The 20,380-nt window shown below is 49.3% G+C and overlaps 1 protein-coding gene across 2 annotated transcripts in view; it reads right to left on the reverse strand.

The window, feature by feature from the left end:
- Positions 1–20,380, reverse strand: part of OPA3 (outer mitochondrial membrane lipid metabolism regulator OPA3) — a 67,724-nt gene that overhangs the window by 16,177 nt on the left and 31,167 nt on the right. The window contains exon 2 of one of the 2 annotated variants that reach the window (XM_019979490.2): positions 15,078–18,890. The exons of the other annotated variant lie outside the window; for it this stretch is intronic. Coding sequence (XP_019835049.2) covers positions 18,472–18,890 — 419 coding nt within the window. The 3' untranslated portion in view covers positions 15,078–18,471. Of the gene's footprint in view, positions 1–15,077; positions 18,891–20,380 lie in introns of those variants that run through there. 2 annotated transcript variants of the gene reach the window in all.

Consider the following 20,380-nt stretch of genomic DNA (forward strand, 5'->3'; position numbering starts at 1 on the left):
CAGGGAAACACAGATCAAAACCACAAGGAGATACCACTTCCCACCCACAAAGGAATGGCTATAATCAGAGACTCAGACATCATGGACTGGCAAGGATGTGGGGAAATCAGCACTCATATACTGCTGGTGGAAATGAAATGGGGCAGTGTCCAGAATAGACAGCAAGTAGACTGGTGGTGGTTGCCTGAGGCTGGGGCGTGTCGGGAAGTGGGCGGAAGAGAGCAGCAACTGCTGATGGACACGGGTTTCCTTTTAGGGTGATTGAACATCTTCTAAAATCAATCGTGGTAGTGACTGCACAACTCTGAAAATATACTAAAAACCATGTATGCTTGAAATGAGTGAATTGTATGATATGTGAATTCTACCTTTAAAAAAATTTTTTTTTAAATTTATCTATTTGGCTCTGCTGGTTCTTAGTTGCTGTAGGTGGGATCTTCATTGTCAAATGTTGTGCATGGGGGATCTTTTAGTTTGAGTATGTGGGATCTTTTTTAGTTATGGCCACTTAAACTCAGTTGCAGCCTGTGGGATTTAGTTCCCTGATCAGGGATTGAACCTCGGCTCCTTGCACTTGGAGCTTGGAGTCTCAGCCACTGAACCACCGGAGAAGTCCCTGAATTCTATCTCTCTGTTGTTGCTGTTGTCAGTTCCTCTCTTTTTTAGTATTTACTAATGTATTTGGCTGTCCAGGTCCTGGCTGTGGCACATGGGCTCTTTGATCTGCTGCTGCAGCGTGCAGAATGGCTTAGTTGTGGCATGTGGGATCTAGTTCCCTGTTTGGTTGTTTAGTCGCTCAGTTGTGTCCGACTCTTTGTGACCCCATGGACTGTAGCCTGCCAGGCTCCTCTGTCCATGGGATTTTCCAGGCCAGATTGTTGCAGAGGATTGCCATTTCCTTCTTCAGGAGATCCTCCCGACCCAGGGATCGAACCTGCATCTCCATGTCTCCTGCATCGCAGACAGATTCTTTTACTGCTGAGCCACCGGGGAAGCCCTAATAGTCCCCAGACCAGGGAGCAAACCTGGGTCCCCTACACTGGGACCTCAGAGTCCTAGCCACTAGACCACCAGTGAAGTCCGCTGGATTCAATCTTAATAAAGGTATTCGAGAGAAAAAACACAGGGAACTCCTTGGTGGTCCAGTAGTTAGGACTCCATGCTTTCACTGCCAACGTCTCGAGAGCAAGCCAAAAAACTACACAAAGGCAAAAAACATCCCCCAGCCCCAGAAATGAATGGATGTGAGGGCAGGGCCCCTGCACCCAGGCCCTCCCGCTGAGCTGAGTCTGGCCCGCAGGCGAGGTGCTGGTCCTGAGAAAGGAGCGCTGGCGGCTCTGCGGCAGCATGGCGCTGGACCCCAAGGACAAGAAGTGGAGCTGCTGCAGAGGCTTCTACCCTTTCCACCGCCCTACGCAGAGGTGCTGCCAAACCTGGGGGAAGTTCCTGGTCATCCCCATGGACCCGGAAAAGTCAGAGGCTGAAGACTGCAGGATGTACACCCAGAAAGCTCTAGGTAGGTCCTGTCCCCACTGGTAGCCTCTCTGTCTGCTCTGGGGGTCACAGAGACCCTTTTCTCTCTCCTTCCTTCCCGGGAGCTCTGCCCTCCTCCTAGGGGCTTGTCTGCTACCAGACAAGGGGTCTGTGCCAAGAAGTTAGTTGCGTTCCAGCTCCCTACTGTGTGACCTCAGACAAGTGTTCTGCCCTCTCTGGGCCCAGTCTACCTGTCATCAGAGTAAGGGCATGCACAAGAACTTTTCCAAAGGTCGGGGGCGGGGCCTTTCAAAGTCATTGGAAGTGACATCAGGGGCAATCCCTCTTGTGTTCTGCCCTCCTCTGAGTCCCTCCCCGTCCCGGGTCCCAGATCCCCACATGTGTGTGCATGTGTGATGGGAAGTCCCCTGGGTATCTCACAAGAATGGCCGACTCCAAACACAGGCAGGGGTGGGGGCTCCTGGTTTTTGGAAGTTGCCACCAGGTGGAAATCACCTGAGGGCCACTACACTGCAGTGGGGCCTGCTGCCTCCCTGGAGGGTCCCAGAGACACTTCCAAGGTCACAGGCCCTGTCTCTGAACTGGGCTGGTGGTGACCTGGGTGTTTGTTTTTCTCTTCTCCGTGTATTACAGAATAAAACAAAGACTGATGATTAGATCTGTGTGCATTCTCAAGCAAACATGTCCTTGACAGAACAAGCCTGATACTGATGGGCATACATTCTGATCTGGCTTTGATGAAAAGCAAATCATCGTGTTAACTGGCTAGAAATGCAGGACATTCTTCTTTTCCTTCTGGCTGATTACATTTCACGAACAGGTGTTAGAGAATAGGAACAACAAGAGCAATCTCCCTTCTTGGGATTGGAACCTCTATGGATCCAAGTAAACTTCTCCCAGGGACATGAGCCCCACCGGCCCTGTGAGAGGAGGTCCCCTGGGAATCCGGCACTAACCCGAAGTCACGTGTAGTATTGTGTGTTGCAGGGCAGCCTGTCCACCTGCCTTCTGAGTCATACCTGGGAGGGGAGGCAAAAACCTTGACACCAACTCGATGCTTTGAGTGTGACTCACCACGCCCAGGACCTTAGGTCTCACTCTGAAAGATCACACCAGGTAACTCATGGCACAGAGGCTGGGCTTAAATATACAGCAAAAATGTGATGGGTGAGGGTCTGCCCCTGAGTGTGGACAGCTCAAATGAGCCATGGATATCAATGGTCTTGGTTTCCTGCTCACCTGGAAAGTTGGGGAATGATGGGGCCACGATACATCCCTCCGCCCCCAGAACCCCTCTCTCCACTTTTGGCTGCCCTTCTGTGCTCCTGGAAGCTCAGTGCCTCTCCTCCGCTTCTGGTGGACACTGACTTTGGGCAGTGCCCTCAAGAGAGGAGGGGATAGGGACCTCCCTGGTGGGCCAGTGGCTAAGACTTTGCCTACCAGTGTAGGGGGGGTGGGTTCAATCCCTGGCTGGGGAGCTAAGATGGACTCAGGTGCCTTGGGCCAAAAAATCAAACCATAAAATAGAAGCAATATTGTAACAAAACTTTAAAAATGGTCCACATCAAAAAAGCTTTAAAATAAAAAATAAAAACAAGGCGGGGACAGGAGAAGGTGGAGGTGGGGCCTGTCTCTTCAGTCCCCTCTGTGGCTGGGCTGCAAGCTCTTACATCTGCCCATCTGGGTCCTGCTTCTGGTGCCCCCCCTTTTTTAAAGACATTTACAAATATTTATTTATTTTGGAGAAGGAAATGGGAACCCAGTCCAGTATTCTTGCCTGGAGAATCCCATGGGCAGCCTGGAGGGCTACAGCCCATGGGATTGCAGAGCCGGATACGACTGAAGAGACTCAGCATGCTTTTGTTTCTTAGGGCGGGGTCTTCATTGCTGCAGCACTCTTTCTCCAGCTGCCGAGCGCAAGCCTCTCATCGTGGTGGCTTCTCTTGTTTCAGGACGTGGGCTCTGGGCACGTGGGCTCAGTAGTTGTGATGCAAGTCCATAGTTGCTCCGAAGCACGTGAGATCTTAGTGCCCGGACTAGGGGTCAAACCCGTGTCCCCTGCATTGGCAAGTGGGTTCTTAACCACTGGAGCACCAGGGAAGTCCTCCTGGGCCCGTCTGACATCTCCGGACAGTGTCTGGTCCCCGGGGACCTTAGCCCCCTGCTGGATCCCTCACCATACCAGCCCACACTTCGGTCCTGCACGGGCTTGAATAAACAAAACCAACGAACACACATGCAGGAAAAACTTGCACAGTTCCCAGGAGCTCTCCGGGGCCCCTGAGGTCCTGCACAAATCTGCCATCCCAAGCTCATCTTGCCCCCACTCTGCTCCAGCCGCTCTCACCGCTCCCTGCAGCCACTGGATACTTTCGCAAGCTGTGCCCTTTACTAGATCATCCTTCTCTCCCACACTGCTGCTAGTGCATAACAGAGGCTCACAGATCCATCCACCCTCACCTGGCCAAGGGGACCTGACGCCTTCTCCTCCAAGACTCCTTCTCAGTCACTTAACATACAGATACAGAGCATTTTATAGGATGATTCCCACTTATATTAATACATATGTGTATATCTACCAATATACATGGGGCTTCCCAGGTGGCCAGAGTGGTAAAGAACCTGCCTGTCAATGCAGCAGACCTAAGAGACAGGGATTCTATCCCTGGGTTGGGAAGATCCCCTGGAGGAAGGCATGGCAACCCACCCCAGTATTCTTGCCTGGAGAATCCCAGGGACAGAGGAGCCTGGTGGGCTACAGTCCATAGGGTCACACAGAGTTGGACACCACTGAAGAGACTTAGCACGCACCAATATATACACAATGCATAACTTTTTTTCTGTACACACACGTGCGTGTGTGCATTTAGGATCATGAAATACAGCTAAAAGTTAACAATGATCATCTCTGGGTAGTGGGATTACAGATGATTTTTTTTTTCATTTCATTGTTTTTCAGTTTTCACTGCTGTTTCTATACTGAACCTGTTGTCTCCTAAATATGATTGGGAAATAACGTGATTGGAGTGAAATTCCTTTCTGTACTGACACCTTCAACTCCAGACCACCCAGTGCTCTCAGCTCACAAGTCACGAAAGGCCATACCCTGCTTTCCAAGGCCCCAAGCCTTGTGTGATCTGGTCTCCCGCCTCTCGTCCTGCCCGCTAAGGTCCATGACTAAGCCATGGAGTCATCCCTTCTCACTCTCATCTTTGGGCCTCTGCACATGCTGTTCTCTTTGCACCTGGACTTCACCCCGTTTACGTTTTCCCTTTGTTGGTAAGAATCTGTATCCTTTCACTGTAAGGCTATGTCGGCTTACTATGTAGCAAATAAATCATCAGGTCTGAGGGTGGTTTGGAGGACCCATGACACAGGGAGATTCAGGGATTCAGTGATATGACTCTTGTAAAATCCTCGCAGTGCCTGGAACCTAAGAAATGTGAACTGGAAGAGATTATGTTCTTCTGTATCTCAATTTCCTTCTCTGTAAAATGAAGGTTATTACCATTCTGCACCCTTAGGGTGGGGATGCTTCTAACCTGGGGCAAGGACGCTCTTCCCAGACAAGGGAGGAAAAATAAGAGCCATAAAGGAAAAGATGGGAAAACCTGTTTATTAAAGTTGAAAAACTTTTTGTAAAAGGACAGAAGACCTCACAAACAAGCACCAAGGATGAGCAAAGCAAACATTCTTTTTGGGGGCGGGGAGGGGGGAGCTGTGCCCATGTGGCTTACGGGATCTTAGTTCCCTGACCAGGGATTGAACCCAGGCCCTCGGCAGTGAGAGTACGGGGTTCTAAGTACCGGACCGCCAGGCAATTTTACAACACAGGCATTTCTCATAGAATTGAAAGGTCCGATAAACAGCTGAAAATGAATATGCTGAGCTCCCTAGCGATCATCTGGGAAGCACAGACCACAGCCCCATGTCAGCCTTCTCACTCCAAGGCTCTAACAAGAGGTTTGCCAAAAAGTATCCCCATCTCGGGCTTCCCTGGTGGCTCAGAGGTAAAGAATCCGCCTGCCAATGCAGGAGACATGGGTTCGATCCCTGGTTCAAAAGATCCCACACGCCTGGGAATAACTAACCCTGTGCACAACTACTGCGCCTGCGCTCTAGAACCCTGAAGCCCACGCACCTAAAGCCTGGGCTCCGCAACACGAGAGGCCACCGCAATGAGAAGCCCACACACTGCAATTAGGAAGCCCCGGCTCCACGCAACTAGAGAAAAAGCCCTCGCGGCAATGAAGACCCAGCACAGCCATAAACAAACAAATGAATTATTTTTTTAAATGTCCCCATCTCAAATGAAGGGGCAGTATGCAAATTCTGTGTAGAGCACTTAGAAATCATAACAGAACAGCCTAAAAAAGGGGGATGTGGTATATTAAATAGTGGGTCCCAATCTCCGGATCTTGTGAATCTTACTTTATGCGGCAAAAAGGACTTTGCAGATGTGATGGAGTTAAGGATTTGAGATGGGGAATGATCCAAGATTATCCAGGTGGGCCCTAAACGCAACCAAAGGGTCCCTGTGTGAGGGAGGCAGGGGGAGATTTGATCACTGGAGTAGGAGGAAGGGATGAACACACCCAAGTCCCTAGAACATGTGACTGTTGCCTTATTTGGCAAAAGGATCTTTACAGATGTGATTAAGGTTAAGAATTTCAAGGTGGTGTCATCTTAGCTTACCCAGATGGGCCCTAAATCCAGTGACAAGTGTCCTAATACGAGAGGGAAGAGGAAAAGAAAACACAGACATACAGGGGAGGGGGCTGTGTGAAGAAGGAGGGAGAGAGTGATTGACGCTGCCATGAGGCAAGGAAAGCCTGGAGCCACCGGAAGCTGGAAGAGGCGAGGAACCTGCTCTCCCCTCAAGCCTTTGGAGGGAGCACAGCCCTGCCAGCATTCCAGCCCAGTGATATCGATCTGGGTTTTCTGGCCTCGGGAATTGTTAAGAGAATAAATGTGTGCTTCTGTTTTGAACTTTTTGTATTGGGGTATAGCCAATGTACAGTGTTGTGGTAGTTTCGGGTGGACAGAAAAGGGACTCAGCCATACATATACATGTATCCATTCTCCCCCAAACCCTTTTCCCATCCGGGCTGGCACATAACATTGAGCAGAATTCCATGTGCCATACAACAGGTCCTTGTTGGTTATCCATTTTGAATATAGCCATGTGTACATGACCACCCAAAGTCCCTAACTGTCCCTGAATAACCATAAGTGTGTTTTCTAAGTCTGTGAGTCTCTTTCTGTTTTGTCAGGTCTAAAAGTGTATTCTTTTAAGCCACCAAGTTTGCGGTAATTGGTTACAACCACCACAGGAAACTGATATGACTGACTGATGACTTGAACAGATCTAATTATTATCAGATAATGGTATTAACAGACGCAATTATTATCTTTGCCAAAGAAGATGATGAGCATGGCCAGTAAACACATATAAAGATGCTCAACATCATACCTGAGAGAAAGACAAATTAAAACCACAATAATAACACGAGGAGCTCAGCTTGGTACCCTGTGATGACCTAGAGGGATGGGATGGCGGGTGGGATGGGAGGGAGCCTCAGGAGGGAGGGGATATATGTATACTTATAGCCGATTCATTATGCTGTATAGCAGAAACTAACACAACATTGTAAAGCAATTATCCTCCAATTAAAAAACATTAAATTAAAAAAAAAAAACCACAATCAGAGGAACTTCCTTGTGGTCTAGTGGTTGAGAATCTGCCTTGCAATGCAGGGGACATGGGATTGATCCCTGGCTGGGGAAGATTCCACATGCTGTGGAGTAACTAAGGGCTACGACTAGAGAAAGCTCACATTTCACAGTGAAAACTTAGCGCAGCCAAAAAAAAAAGAAAGAAAGAAAAGAGAAACATGTAATGGGGAAAAAAAAATGGCCCAAGGTTAGAAACAGAGTTTTGAAAATCTGGAAAAAATTAACTGCTCAATAAAATGTGAGCTAGTAAAGACATGACTACTCTTTCACCACAGACTACTAAACAAGCTATCAAAATACCGTGTCCAGTTGAGGAATTACCTTCTCTCCAGCAACATAGAGGAAAGCCAAGAGAAGTCTCTGGAAAATCCAGGCCCTCCACACCCCCAGCAAAATGAAGTAGGCTTGTCCCGTCTTTAATTGAGAGGCCAGAGTTACTCGGGATGAGCCATCAGATAGACTGTGGGAGTGGATTAACTTCCTGTGGCTCCCGTAACACATTACTATGAACTGGATGGCTTAAAACAACAGAAGGTAACAAAACAAAACAAAATAAAACAACCACCACCCAGAAACTTACTCTCTCACAGTTCTGAGGGACAGAAGTTCAAAATCAGCATCACCGGCCCCAAAATCAAGCTGTGAGTGGGCTCCACTCACTCTCAAAGCCTGAGGGGAGAATCTGTTCTTTTTTTTGTTTGTTTTCATCATACTCTGAGGCACAGTTGTTCAATGTCCTGGTCATCTATCACCTGTTCATCAAGTCTGCATCTCCATTAAAATAAATGAGGAAACTGGGGTTCTGAGAATAACCTTCTCTGGGGCACACAGGAAAAGGGCTAGGGTCAGAATGTGTTTCTCTTGCCTCACGGTGCAATGTTCACGCCACTACTGCCGCACCATGCTTTGAGATCAGCTCCACAGATGTTAATTATAAAATAGCCCAGTGTTCATAAACAGTAAAATCCCGACTGCTTTTTTAAAAGTTCATGTTAAATATATCAACTTAAATATTTTCATCTCAAAGACCATGACAATTGTTCATGGAAGATCCAAACAGAAACTTCCTTTGGTATGAGTGAGTGAGTGAGTGAAGTCGCTCAGTCATGTCCGACTCTTTGCGACCCCATAGACTGTAGCCTACCAGGCTCCTCCGTCCATGGGATTTTCCAGGCAAGAGTACTAGAGTGGGTTGCCTGACCCTTGATAAATACAGAAGGTCTTTCATGTGCCTTGTCAACCCTAATGAAAATTATAATAATCATTTTTTTAATTGGTTCAGTAAGAACCTTTTTATTTAATTTATTTATTTCTTTATTGGCCCTGCCAGACAGCTCCCGAAATCTTAGTTCCCCTACCGGGGATTGAACCCACGCACCCTGCGGTAGAAGCCTAGAGGCCTAACCACTGGACAACCAGGGAATTCCCTGTAGTCAAATTTTTATTCTACGTTAGAGAGATGCTGAATTTAAGGACAAAGACTTTATATAATAAATATTTTGTGACATGCACAAGAGAAAATTCAGCTAGGTGAAGGAATGTTTTCAGATGTCTTTCAGATTTAATGTTGTTCAGTCACTTAGTCACTAAGTCATGTCCAACTCTTTTGAGACCCTGTGGACTGTAGCCCGCTGGGCTCCTCCGTCCATGGGATTTCCCAGGCAAGAATACTGAGGTGGGTTGCCATTTCCTTCTCCAGGGGATCTTCCAAACCCAGGGATCAAACCCACATTGGCAGGCAGGTTCTTTACCACTGAGTCACCTGGAAAGCCCAGAATACTGCTGTGCAGCTAGCCAAAGGGGTGAATCTATTCTCTGCCTCTTCTGGCTTCCAATGACGGCTTCATTCCTTGGCTTGTGCCTTCATCACTTCAGTCTCTGCCTCCATCTTCACATCACCTTCTTCTCTGGGTGTGCAACCTCCCTCTGACTGTCTCTTATGAGCACACTGTAAATCTCTTTCTCACAGTGTCTTTAATTTGATCATGTCTGCAAACATTTTTATGGGATGAGATCACATTCGTGGAATGCAGGGACTGGGTCCGAGGCTCTTTGGGGGCCACCACTTGTCCACTGTAGGGTGGGAGGGCCTGGAGGCTACAGGTTAGCTGGGGTTTGACCAGGTACGTTGTGAAACTCATGGATTCACTGACTCAGCAAATGCAGGAGTGTTGGTGGGTGACAGAGGTCTCATATCACACAAGACTGTGGAGACAGTAAAAAGATCAGTGCTGCAGGGGGTCAGGGTAGGAGAGGGACCAGTGAATAAGTAGAGCACAGGGGGGAATTTTAGGGCAGTGAAACCATTCTGTATTTCATAATGGTGGATGTCATTATAAATTTGTCCAAACCCATAGAATATACAACACCAAGAGTGAACCCTAATGTAAACTATGGACTTTGGTGATATATCAATATTGATCCCTCAATTGTAACAAATATACTGCAGCAAGATGTTGATAATAGGAGCAATTATATGTGTATGGGGGGAGAGGATATGTGGGAATTCTCCATATTTTTAAAATACCTTTTATTTATGTATTTGACTGTGAAGGGTCTCAGTTGCATCATGTGGGCTCTTCATTATGCCGGGCAGGCTTCTCTCTAGTTGTGGTGTGGGGGCTTATTGCCACCAGGCAAGTCAGATCCTTGACCCCGCATCCTGAGTTACAACCCAGATTCTTAACCACTGCACCACCAGCCAAGCCCTTTCTGTACTTTCTGCTCAATTTTCCTATAAACCTTCTTGTTGTTTAGTCACCAGGTCATGTCTGACTCTTCTGTGACCTCCATGAGCTATAGCCCATCAGGCTCCTCTGTCCATGGGATTCTCCAGGCAAGAATACTAGAGTGGGTTGCCATGCCCTTCTCCAGGGGATCTTCCCAACCCAGGGATCGAACACTTGTTTCCTGAATTGGCAGGCGGATTCTTTACCACTGAGCCACCTGGGAAGCCCTTCTGTAAGCCCAAAACTTCTCAAAAAATTAAGTCTATTAATTTTGGAAAATGTTTATCAAGGAACAAAGGTATTCAGATAAGTCTGAAAACAAGGACGAGGCTACCAGTTTGCCTTGAAGAGACCAAAAAATATTTTCAAGCTCTTGGCATTCAGAAGACCTGGTGTTGGTGCAGGACGGACAAAGATTGACAGAACAGGATCAAGAAGGAAGTACCTGTGTCTGGGAACGCAGCAGACGCTGCTGTCCAGAATCAGATGAGGCGGGAAAGGATGTGCCATTCCACGCACTCTGAGACGCCAGCCCTCATACGTCTGGAAACTGAAGATCGCAGACCGCACCCAACCTTACACTCACCAGAAACCAAAACGCAACGCAACACAAGTTCAGGGAACGACAAGCACAAAGGCAACATTAACACAAATACGAGAAGAAGGGAGACGGTGAAAATATAAACTCTTAGGGTAGAGAAGCCCTTCTCAAATAAACACAGAAACAAACAATCACAACAAGTGCCTGAAAGGAAAAAGTCTCATAGATTTGGTTACTTTAAAACGAAAAAACTTCAGCAGGACAAAACATGCCAGAAATGAACATTAATTCACAGACAATGAAAAGAGGCATCTTTCAAAAGCGGTATAAATGTCCAATAAGCGGCGGAAAAGATGTTCATCCTACGGGTTAAAACAAGAAAGTGCGAATTAAAAGAATAATGGAATTCCACCATGCACTTGTGTGGGTTGAAATTTTTTTTAGTTTGATCCTTGCAAGTGTCGACAGTTCCTCCAACACTTCACTGAGATTTTGGGGGCATTCCTTTTTTGGCCGTGCCACACAGCCTGCAGGATCTTAAGTTTCCCAAACAGGGATCGAACCCATGCCCCCTGAAGTGGAAGCGCAGAGTGCTAACTACTGGACCACCAGGGAAGTCCCTACGAGGCATTTTTAGATTAACTATAAATGTCTTTGGCTTCCCTGGTGGCTCAGTTGGTAAAGAATCCACCAGCAACGCGGGAGACCTGGGTTTGATCCCGGGGTTGGGAAAATCCCCTGGAGGAGGGCATGGCAACCCACTCCAGTATTCTTGCCTGGAGAATTCCATGGAGAAGGGAGCCTGGCAGGCTACAGTCCATGGGATCGCAAAGAGTCAGACACGCCTGAGTGACTGAGCACACAGCCCAGCATAAATGTCTTTAAGGGTATTTGCTTTTTTCAGCTCTGGGCATCTTCCTGAGGAAACGCTCATGCTGGCCACAGAGGCGTGGGCAGATCCCTGACTGTCACAAGAGGGAAGAGGGGGACAGCACTCGTGCCCACAAAGGGAGATCTTTAGTAGATGTGTCGTGGCCAGACCACTCCCAAAAGGGTTCTTGCCAACGTGTCCCCCCACCACCACCAGAAACAAGAATCCTTTTAGGGAGGGAACTTTGGTCTCTCTGAAGTGGCCAAACTTTAGGAAGAGACTGCAATTTCCAAATATAAATATCGAGGTACAGGGATGTGACCCCTGAGTGAGACAGCCCACTGCGCTCATGCACCCCCCAAACCAGGTCCATATGAGCCCTGACTTGGTGGAGGCGCTTCTGGGGAGCCTGGCCTGAGCACTGCTATTCCAGGGGTGAGGACAGCCCTAAGATCAGAGTCCCAAGTCCAAGCCCGCCACCTCCAGTTGCCTCCTTCCTCCAGGGTGTCCCAAATGGACCCCAGGAGAGTCCCCTGATGGAGGAACCTGGAGATAAACAATGTCAGTTACACAGTGTGAGGAGAGCACCCAGGATCAGCCCCCACCAGCTACAATTCAGAAAAACTGAAGCCTTCCAGAGGGCACCCAGATCTGAGACGACCGTGGGGTGGGGAAGGGGAAGGCTATCCACATCTCCTCACACTGGTTCTCCTGCAGCCTCAGCCCCTCAGCACCAACATGTCCCTTCTCGGTACACAGAGCAAAAACCTTGAAGCCATCAGTGACTCGCCATCTCCCATCCCTGAGCACATTCTGTCTGCTCTACCTTTGAAATATTAATCTGCCCAGAATCCCACTTCTCCCTACCCCCACTGTCTCCACGGCCTGGACAATCACAGTCGCCTCTTCACTGGGCTGGCAGCTTCCAGTTTTGCCCCGCGCTCATAATGTGTACCGGGCTCCCGTTAAAACTAAGCCAGCTCACATCCTCCTCCACTCAGAGCCCTCCCTTGGCTCCTGCTCACCCCACAGTAAAAGCCAAAGTCTTCACCATGGCCAAAGGCAGCCTGCTTTATGGAGGTTAGTGTAATCCATACCTATGTGTATGCTTTCCTTAAAAAAAAAGTGAATAGAAAGTAACAGAGTTCATCACACACCAGTAAGGGCAATTATTGTTTAGCAAAATTTTGTTCTAACAAGGTATGTATGATATTAACATTGTTGTCATTCCATCACCCAGTCACGTCCAACTCTTTGCGACCCCATGGACTGCAGCATGCCAGGCCTCCCTGTCCATCACCATCTCCCAAAGTTTGCTCAAACTTCACGTCCATTGCTTCGGAGATGCCATCCAGCCATCCCATCCTCTGACGCCCTCTTCTCTTTCTGCCCTCAATCTTTCCCAGCATCAGGGACTTTTCCAATGAGTCAGCTGTTCCCATCAGATGACCAAAATACTGGAGTTTCAGCTTAAGCGTCAGTCCTTTCAGTGAATATTAAAGGTTGATTTCCCTTAAAATTGACTGGTTTGATCTCCTTGCTGTCCAAGGGACTCTCAGGAGTCTTCTCCAGCACCACAGTTCAAAAGCATTAATTCTTCAGCACTCCACCTTATATAACACATGATATTAACATACATGTGTTTTATGATATGATGGATTTTATGTTTATGATACATATTAGGTATATGATACATATTCATCTGTAGTTTTTCTAAATGCAACACAATAAAACAGGAGATATCAGACTACATAGCACATATTAAGGGTAAATTACTGAAATGTTCATTGCAATGATAAATTTTACACACACACAACACACACAACATATATGATGTTATGTGACATATTACATAAAATGTTTTTATATTCCATTATATACTATGTCACATAATGCAGGAATTACACAATGTATATCCAACATGGAGGGTGAGTTGTGAATTATTATACATATATATGGTGGATTATATAAAACATAGGTCTTATTTCACCTTGCTGCTGTAGATTGAGATGGAGACTCTGCAATCTGAGAATGGCAGGGTTATTGCAGCATCTCCAGGAAGTAGTTCCCGTGGGTGGGGACGTGATGGATGCAGGCCCAGGCAGGGGGGCGTAAGAGCTGACCTGATGGGCATGTCGGAGCTGGTTGGCCCCTCCAGAGTTGTGCCAACTGAGGCAAGGGGGCCAGCCTTTGTCCTCTGGAGCCCTTTGCCCGTCCTTCTTCCCTTGCTTACTCTGTTCCAGGGGTCAGTAAACTCTTTTTATGTAAAGGGCCAAATAGTAAATATTTGCATCTTTGAAGGCAAAATGGTATTTTTCACAAATGACTCAACTCTCATTGCCATGCAAAAGCAGCCATAAAAAGACACAAACAAATGAGCGTGGCTGGATTCCAATAAATCTTTATTCCCAAAGACAGGCAGCGCCAGGCCCTTAGTCCGCTGACCCCAGCCCTGTTCTCATAGCAGAGCCTCTTGCAGGTCCAGGAAGAGGCAGACCCCCCCACTGTTGCAGGGCCTGCTAACCCTTTCTCACTCTGGCAGCTGCCAACAGGGCTCCTCGCATCTCCTCCCTGACCAGCTGATCTACACCCCCATCTCCATTACTCCTGAACTCTTTCTTCTCAGCCCCCATCACCCAGACCCAGATTAGTTTTTCTTCTTTCTTCCTTCCTGTTTTTGGCTGTGCTGGGTCTTCGTTGTGGTGCACAGCTCTCTAGCTGTGGAACATGGGCTCAGTAGTCGTGGCTCGAGGGCTTAATTGCCCCAAGACATGTGGGATCTTAGTCCCCACCCCACCCCCAGGGATCAAACCCACATTCCCCTGCATTGGAAGGTGGATTCTTTACCACTGAGCCACCAGGGAAGACCCTAGTTTTTTTCCTTTACTGTCCTTGCACTAGCTGGTGGCTCCGTGGTAACGGCAACCTTGTCTAGTTCCTGGCTGCCTCCCAGCTGCTAGATAGAACGGGGCCAGGAGCGAAGTAAACATTTGTCCAGTAAGCGGGTAGACGGTGCCCTCTCCACCCTCCTCTGGACATGTTTCTCCTCTCCTTCTGCCTATAGGGGCTGGGGGACCCCAGCCTGGCCCCACAGCATCACAGTGGCCAGCTCAGCGATGGGCCAGTGGGTCAGGTGGGGGCTTCAGGAAGTCCATTTTCTCCTGGGGTGGCTCTCCCCAGGCAAGGGCCTGCCCAACGGGGAAATCAACATGGGGGCCAACAGGGCCTGCCAGGAGATGACAGAGGCAGAGTCCTCGGAACACCGGATGAGGCTTTTGTGAGCCACTGTTGAAGAATTTGCTTCTGATGGCTAACAGCCCTCCTCAGGAGGAGGAGTCCCTCCTTCCTAAATAACCACAGGGCAGATAACACTGGAAGAGAAATACTGGACTGTAAGCCCCCTGGGGGTAGGGTTGGGACTGTCTCCTTCACAGCTGGGTCACCAGCCCTGCACAGAACACAGTGAGGAACATGGTGGGCGCCTTGGTGACAGTTTTTTGTTTGTTTGTTGGTCAGGCGGGGCAACACCCAGGGATCAAGCTCCTGCCCCATGCAGTGGATGCGCAGAGTCCGAACCACTGGACCTCCAGGCAATTCCCTCGGTGACAGTTCTTTGAATGAAAGAATAAACGAAGGACAGTTTTTCTAAGGTTAACAGGGATTTTTAAATGTGGGGAAAAAAATACACCAACTTGAAGACAGCCAATTTGAATTACAAATTTATTCTAACCCCTTTTCCCAAGTCACAAATAGATACAAAATTTTAGCTAGCAGGAAACCAGAGCGATGAGCCATCCTCTGGTCTTGTACGTTTTGGGGGGATTCTTTCCCCTCACATGCACTGACCCCACCCGCACGCAGTGGGTGAAGCGGCTACATCCCACGTCTCGCCGCACGTGAGTATGCGTCAGGGCTGAGTTCTGAGTCCGAGATGCGAGCGCAGCACTATATCAGGCGCAGGGGGTAGGAGCTCCAACCCAGACTGCCCGTCTTCTCATCCCACGTCTGCTTCTTCCCCTCCTGTGTGACCCTGGGTGGTTGACGTTCCCTCTCTGTGCCTCAGTTTCCTCATCAAGGAAACCAAGAAAATAATGTTATGCCAACTATACGAAGCACTTAGAACAGTGTCCTGCGCCTAACTGGAATTCAATAATTAACTCCACCAGAGGCTTCCCTTGTAGCTCAGTTGGTAAAGAATCTGCCTGCAGTGCAGGAGACCCGGATTCGATTCCTGGGTCAGGAAGATCTCCTGAAGAAGGAAATGGCAACCCACTCCAGTATTCTTGCCTAGAGAATCCCATGAAGATAAGAGCCTAGCAGGCTACAGCCCATGGGGTTGCAAGAGTCGGACATGACTTAGCAACTAAACCACCACCACCACTCTGATAATGACCACATCTAACTGACAAGAGAGGTCACTGACATTGATGTCACTGACACTGATGTGATGTGGGGGGCAGTTACAGTCCCTGGCCTCCAGAAACCCTGATCCAGAGATGTGTCAGTGCCAGAGTGGACCCACCCCCCACCAGAGGTAACCATGGAAACAGGTACTGAGCTGGCTCACCTGGCTCAGTCAACCACTCCATCATCCTGTGGCAGCTCTGTCTCTTGCCTTCATCATTTAACCCACTCAAGTCACTTCCAATTTAAAAAGTATCCCTACCTGGGCCCACCTCCTCAGCTCCATCTGTATCAGTGGAGGCTCTTCTAGAAGGAATTAAGATGCTGTCTCAGAACCCGTTTCTTGGTTTCCTATCTGGGTGGGTCTTGTGTCCATGTGGTTTTCACCCCCCTGGGGAGGGTAGGTGAGGGAGGAAGGAGAGAAAGCTGGCCCCTCCCACCCCACCTGCAGCTGCTGGGAAACAGATGTGGCATGGGTCTCACCTCATTCGTCAAATGCTAAGATCCTGAGTGCAATGGGGGGCTGTTGATAGAGAACTGCACCCCCTGCTTTCGCTATTGTGTAGAGATCTCTGTCCCCTCCCCGAGTAGTCCACCTCCCTCTCATCTTTCTTCTCACTTCTCTCCTAATTTCAATAAGCCTTGTACCCGTTTTGGAGATCAGCTCATGATTCTCAAACACATCCTTCAGCTGACTTCCTCACTCCAGGGCTCCTTTAAGTAAGCAACATCTACAGCCTGAAAGAGGCTTCCCAGGTGGCTCAGTAGTAAAGAATTCGCCTGCCAATGCAGGAGACACAGGTTTGATCCCTGGGTCAGGAAGATTCCCTGGAGAAGGAAATGGCAACCCATTCCAGTATTCTTGCCTGGAAAAGCCCGTGGACAGAGGAGCCTGGTGGGCTACGGTCCATGGGGTCACAAGACTCGGATATGACTTAGCGACTAAACAGCAACAGCCTGAAAGACAGAATGCTGACTGGTGGGGCCCAGACCCCTCCCGCTTCAGAGGTGAGTCTTGGAAGAGAAGCCACGTTGTGAAGTATGGTTCCTGGACTGTTCCTCTCACCCTTGTGCTTCCCCAAATGTCCCACGGGGTTGGCAGGAGTCCCAAAGTACTCCTGGGCTGCCTCACCCAGGAAGTTATGGGAGCTTATGTGCAAAGAATCTTTGATGTAATTAAGTCAAGGATCTTGACGTGAAACCATCCTTGATTTAGGGTGAGCCCTAAATCCAATGACAGGAGTCTTCACAAGAGACAGGGAGGAAGAGAAGGCCATGGGAAGATGGAGGCAGAGGCTGGGGACATGTGGCCACAAGCCAAGGGATGCCTGAGGGCACAGAAGCTGAAGAGGCAAGAAAGCGTCCTCCCCTAGAGCCTGTGGAAGGAGGGAGATCTGTGAACACCCTGGTTTCAGATCTCTGACCTCCACAACTCCTGTAGTTGTGGGGTGTTTTTTTTTTTGGTTTGTTTTGGCCGCCCTGCAGCATGTGGGATCTTAGTTCCCCAACCAGGGACTGAACCTGCGCCCCCTGTACTAGAAGCGCAGAGTTAATCCCTGGACCACTAGGGAAGTCCCTAAACTCCTGTTGCTTTAAGCCACCGAGTTTGTGGTAATTTGTTATGGAAGTCCTGGAAACTAATAACAGAAGTAAGACCAACTGGTAGCCAAGCCCAGTGGGATGGAGGTGTGAGTTGGGGATTGGAGGCAGGAGGGTAATGCTGCGTGAAGAGGGTCTGCTGGACCAGAGCCCCATGAGAGGAGGGCAAGAGCACACAGATCTACAGATCTGATGGGACATGGGGATGTGGTCATCTAATCCATGGCAGGCAGTACCCTGAGCGATGCCACTGAAGATGACAGTGGGAAGGCAGGAAAGGACACATCAGGAAAGGCCTGGGACTCTGAGGACAGGTAACCAGGGGGCTGAGGCTGCAAGACAGGCCAGACTAGCCATCTGCAGGACCGAATTTGCAGGACTCCCAGAAGTGGGAGTGGTAGGGCACTGCTAGAAGACCCTGCACAGCCATTCCAGTGGGTTGTGCCCTAGACCAAAGGAAGGGGGTGGCGGTTGGTTCTGTTGGAAAATTCCATTTGAGTGTCTCGGGGGAAGAGACCATGCATCAGATTAAGGGGAAAGATATAATATTTGACGGATCAACTGTAAGCCAAGATCCCCTGTGTCTTCCCCTCAAAGAGAGGAGTGATGGCCAGAGAGCCCACCTTAGAAGGTGAGGGAGGCAGAAGCGCATTGAAAGACACTGCATTTCCTCACAATGGCCGGCACCACCTGACAAAGGGAAGGAGGTATTCTGATGTCAAGGATGAGCGTCCCAGGGAAATGTAACACTGATCACCGTAAACGGGGGGGCTGACAGGTTGATCTGGCTCAAGTCCGGTTCCAGGTCTTCTGCCACAGGAGTGAGCCTGCTGTCCTGCTGGCTGGGCCCTGGGTCTGTGCGGTTGGAGTGGGCGGGAGGGGTGAGTACTGCGGACTGCACCACCTGAGTCAGAGGCTGGAGGGGCCACGTAACGCTTCACCTGCTGGCCACTGGTCACAGCAGGGTGACCTAAGCCAGGTCCCATCCATCCACATCCTGGTGGTTTCCCCTGGGCCAGCACAGGCAAGGGTAACGCAGGGAGAAGGCCACATCAGAGCACAGAAGGCCACGTCCAAGTTCAGGCTTCAGCAAGCTCCTACTTCTTGGGTGAGGATGCTGCCTGGGACGTGGACGCGGCCCCGGGGGTGGACGGCGGGTCCCCGGCGCGCAGCTGGGCGCGCACCTCTCGCATCTGCGCCTGCAGCTCCTCCAGGTCACCCTTTGGCGGAGCTGCCTGCACCTGCGTCTGCAGGGCCTCGAGCGCCAGTGCCAGGTGGCCCACCTCGTCTCGCATCGCGTCCCAGGCGGCGCGCTGCTCCTCCTCCTTGCGCCGCTGCTGCGCCTGGTGGCGCCAGTACTCCAGCACCAGGCAACCGCCGCCCACGATGAAGATGGTGGCCTCGCCCAGCAGCTCGGCACCCAGCTCGGCGGCCGCCTCCTCGTTCAGCGGCTTAATGACCGTGCCCCGGAAGCCCATGATGCGCATCTTGGTCCGCATCTCCACCCAGTGGTACACTGCGGGGGAAGAAAGGGGTCAGGTTGTGCGTTCAGGGCCCCCTGCCACCCCCGCCCCTCCACGCCTCGGTGTCCAGGTCAGAGAATTGGGGACACAGCAGCCAAAATCACCAGGCGGGTGCTTTAAAGAAGACCCTGCCCCTGGCCTGGTCTGAGGAACACCAAGTCACCCCTCTTGGGGTGACCCTGAGGGCATCCTTTAAATCTCCCAGAAGATTCTGGCAAGGGGCCAGGAATGAGAAACTGTGCCCCAGAGGGGAGGTTCTGAGACTGGGGACCAAGCTCCTGGAAGGTCACTAGGAGCTCCCAGGGCTCAAAGTCCCAGGAGGTGTAAAGAAAGGGTCAACTGCTGAAAGCTTAGCTCCTTCTGCTTGTCTCTCAAGCCACCTCCCTGGGTACCATCACCCCACCCACTTGAGAGAGGCAGAACCCTTTCCAGATCTTCCCCAAATGCAGCGGCGGCGGTGTGGGGGGCACCTCCTGGATCCAAAGAAAGGGCAGCTGAAATGTGGGAATGGATGCTAAGCGACTGTGAGCACAGGGTGCCCGAGCCTCTGCAAGTCTGGCTCCCAGCCTAGATCTTCATCGACTCTGAAGATGGAGCTCCTCACAGTAAGGTTCTGGGCACATATCCTGGAAGAAGCTCACAGCTGACTGATGCTGCTGGAACAAAAAACTTCCTTGCCTAGCTGTTTCTTTGTGAAGGAAGATTCTCAGCGTTTGAGTCTTAGAAACAAGGCAGAATGGATGCTGAACCCTGACTCACTCATAAGACAGTTAACATTCATCCAAGGACACTTGGGATTATTGGGGGTGATGTCCTGTTTTCTGACTTATCTGGAGATTCATTTTCCTTCCTCTCATTTTACTTTTAATGTATAATAATTATCCAGAAAATGTAGAACACATAAAAGGTTTTAATTAATTGTGGACTAATAATTTTATTTTTTGGACCAATAATTTTAAAGGCAATTCAAACCAGAAGAAAATATTTTAACATTTAGAACCTTACATAGGAAATTAAACAGATTCAAATTTGAATTTCCGTACATATTTTGGTTGCTGATACATCATTCATTAGAATTCTTCGGGGAATGAAACTGTAAGTATAATTTCAAGGACAAAAAGGGACAACATAAAATTTGACTGTAAAAGAAGAACTTGCTCTTTTTTTTTTTCCTTATAAACCGGGCAACGGCAGGCACCAAATCACAAGAGTATGTGGATTTCAGTAATACTTCAAAGAAAGGATGCTCCAGGTGTTTGAAAATGTTGTATTCCTAACACAACAGAAATGATATCTTTTGTAGTTCCTATTGGTCCCCCAGCCACACCATAAGAGATGAGCACCTCGTCTTTCCCTGACCCCTCTGCTCCCCATTCCTACAAGTGATTTGTAATATATATTTTATTCTTATATTTACACTCTTCTCACCATCTCCCTTGGCTCCCAACATGGCCGAGGAGGAAGCCAGCAAGCCCTCTTCCTC

The sequence above is a fragment of the Bos indicus genome, chromosome 18 (assembly GCF_029378745.1).
Source record: "Bos indicus isolate NIAB-ARS_2022 breed Sahiwal x Tharparkar chromosome 18, NIAB-ARS_B.indTharparkar_mat_pri_1.0, whole genome shotgun sequence".
In the NCBI taxonomy this organism is placed as follows: domain Eukaryota; kingdom Metazoa; phylum Chordata; class Mammalia; order Artiodactyla; family Bovidae; genus Bos; species Bos indicus.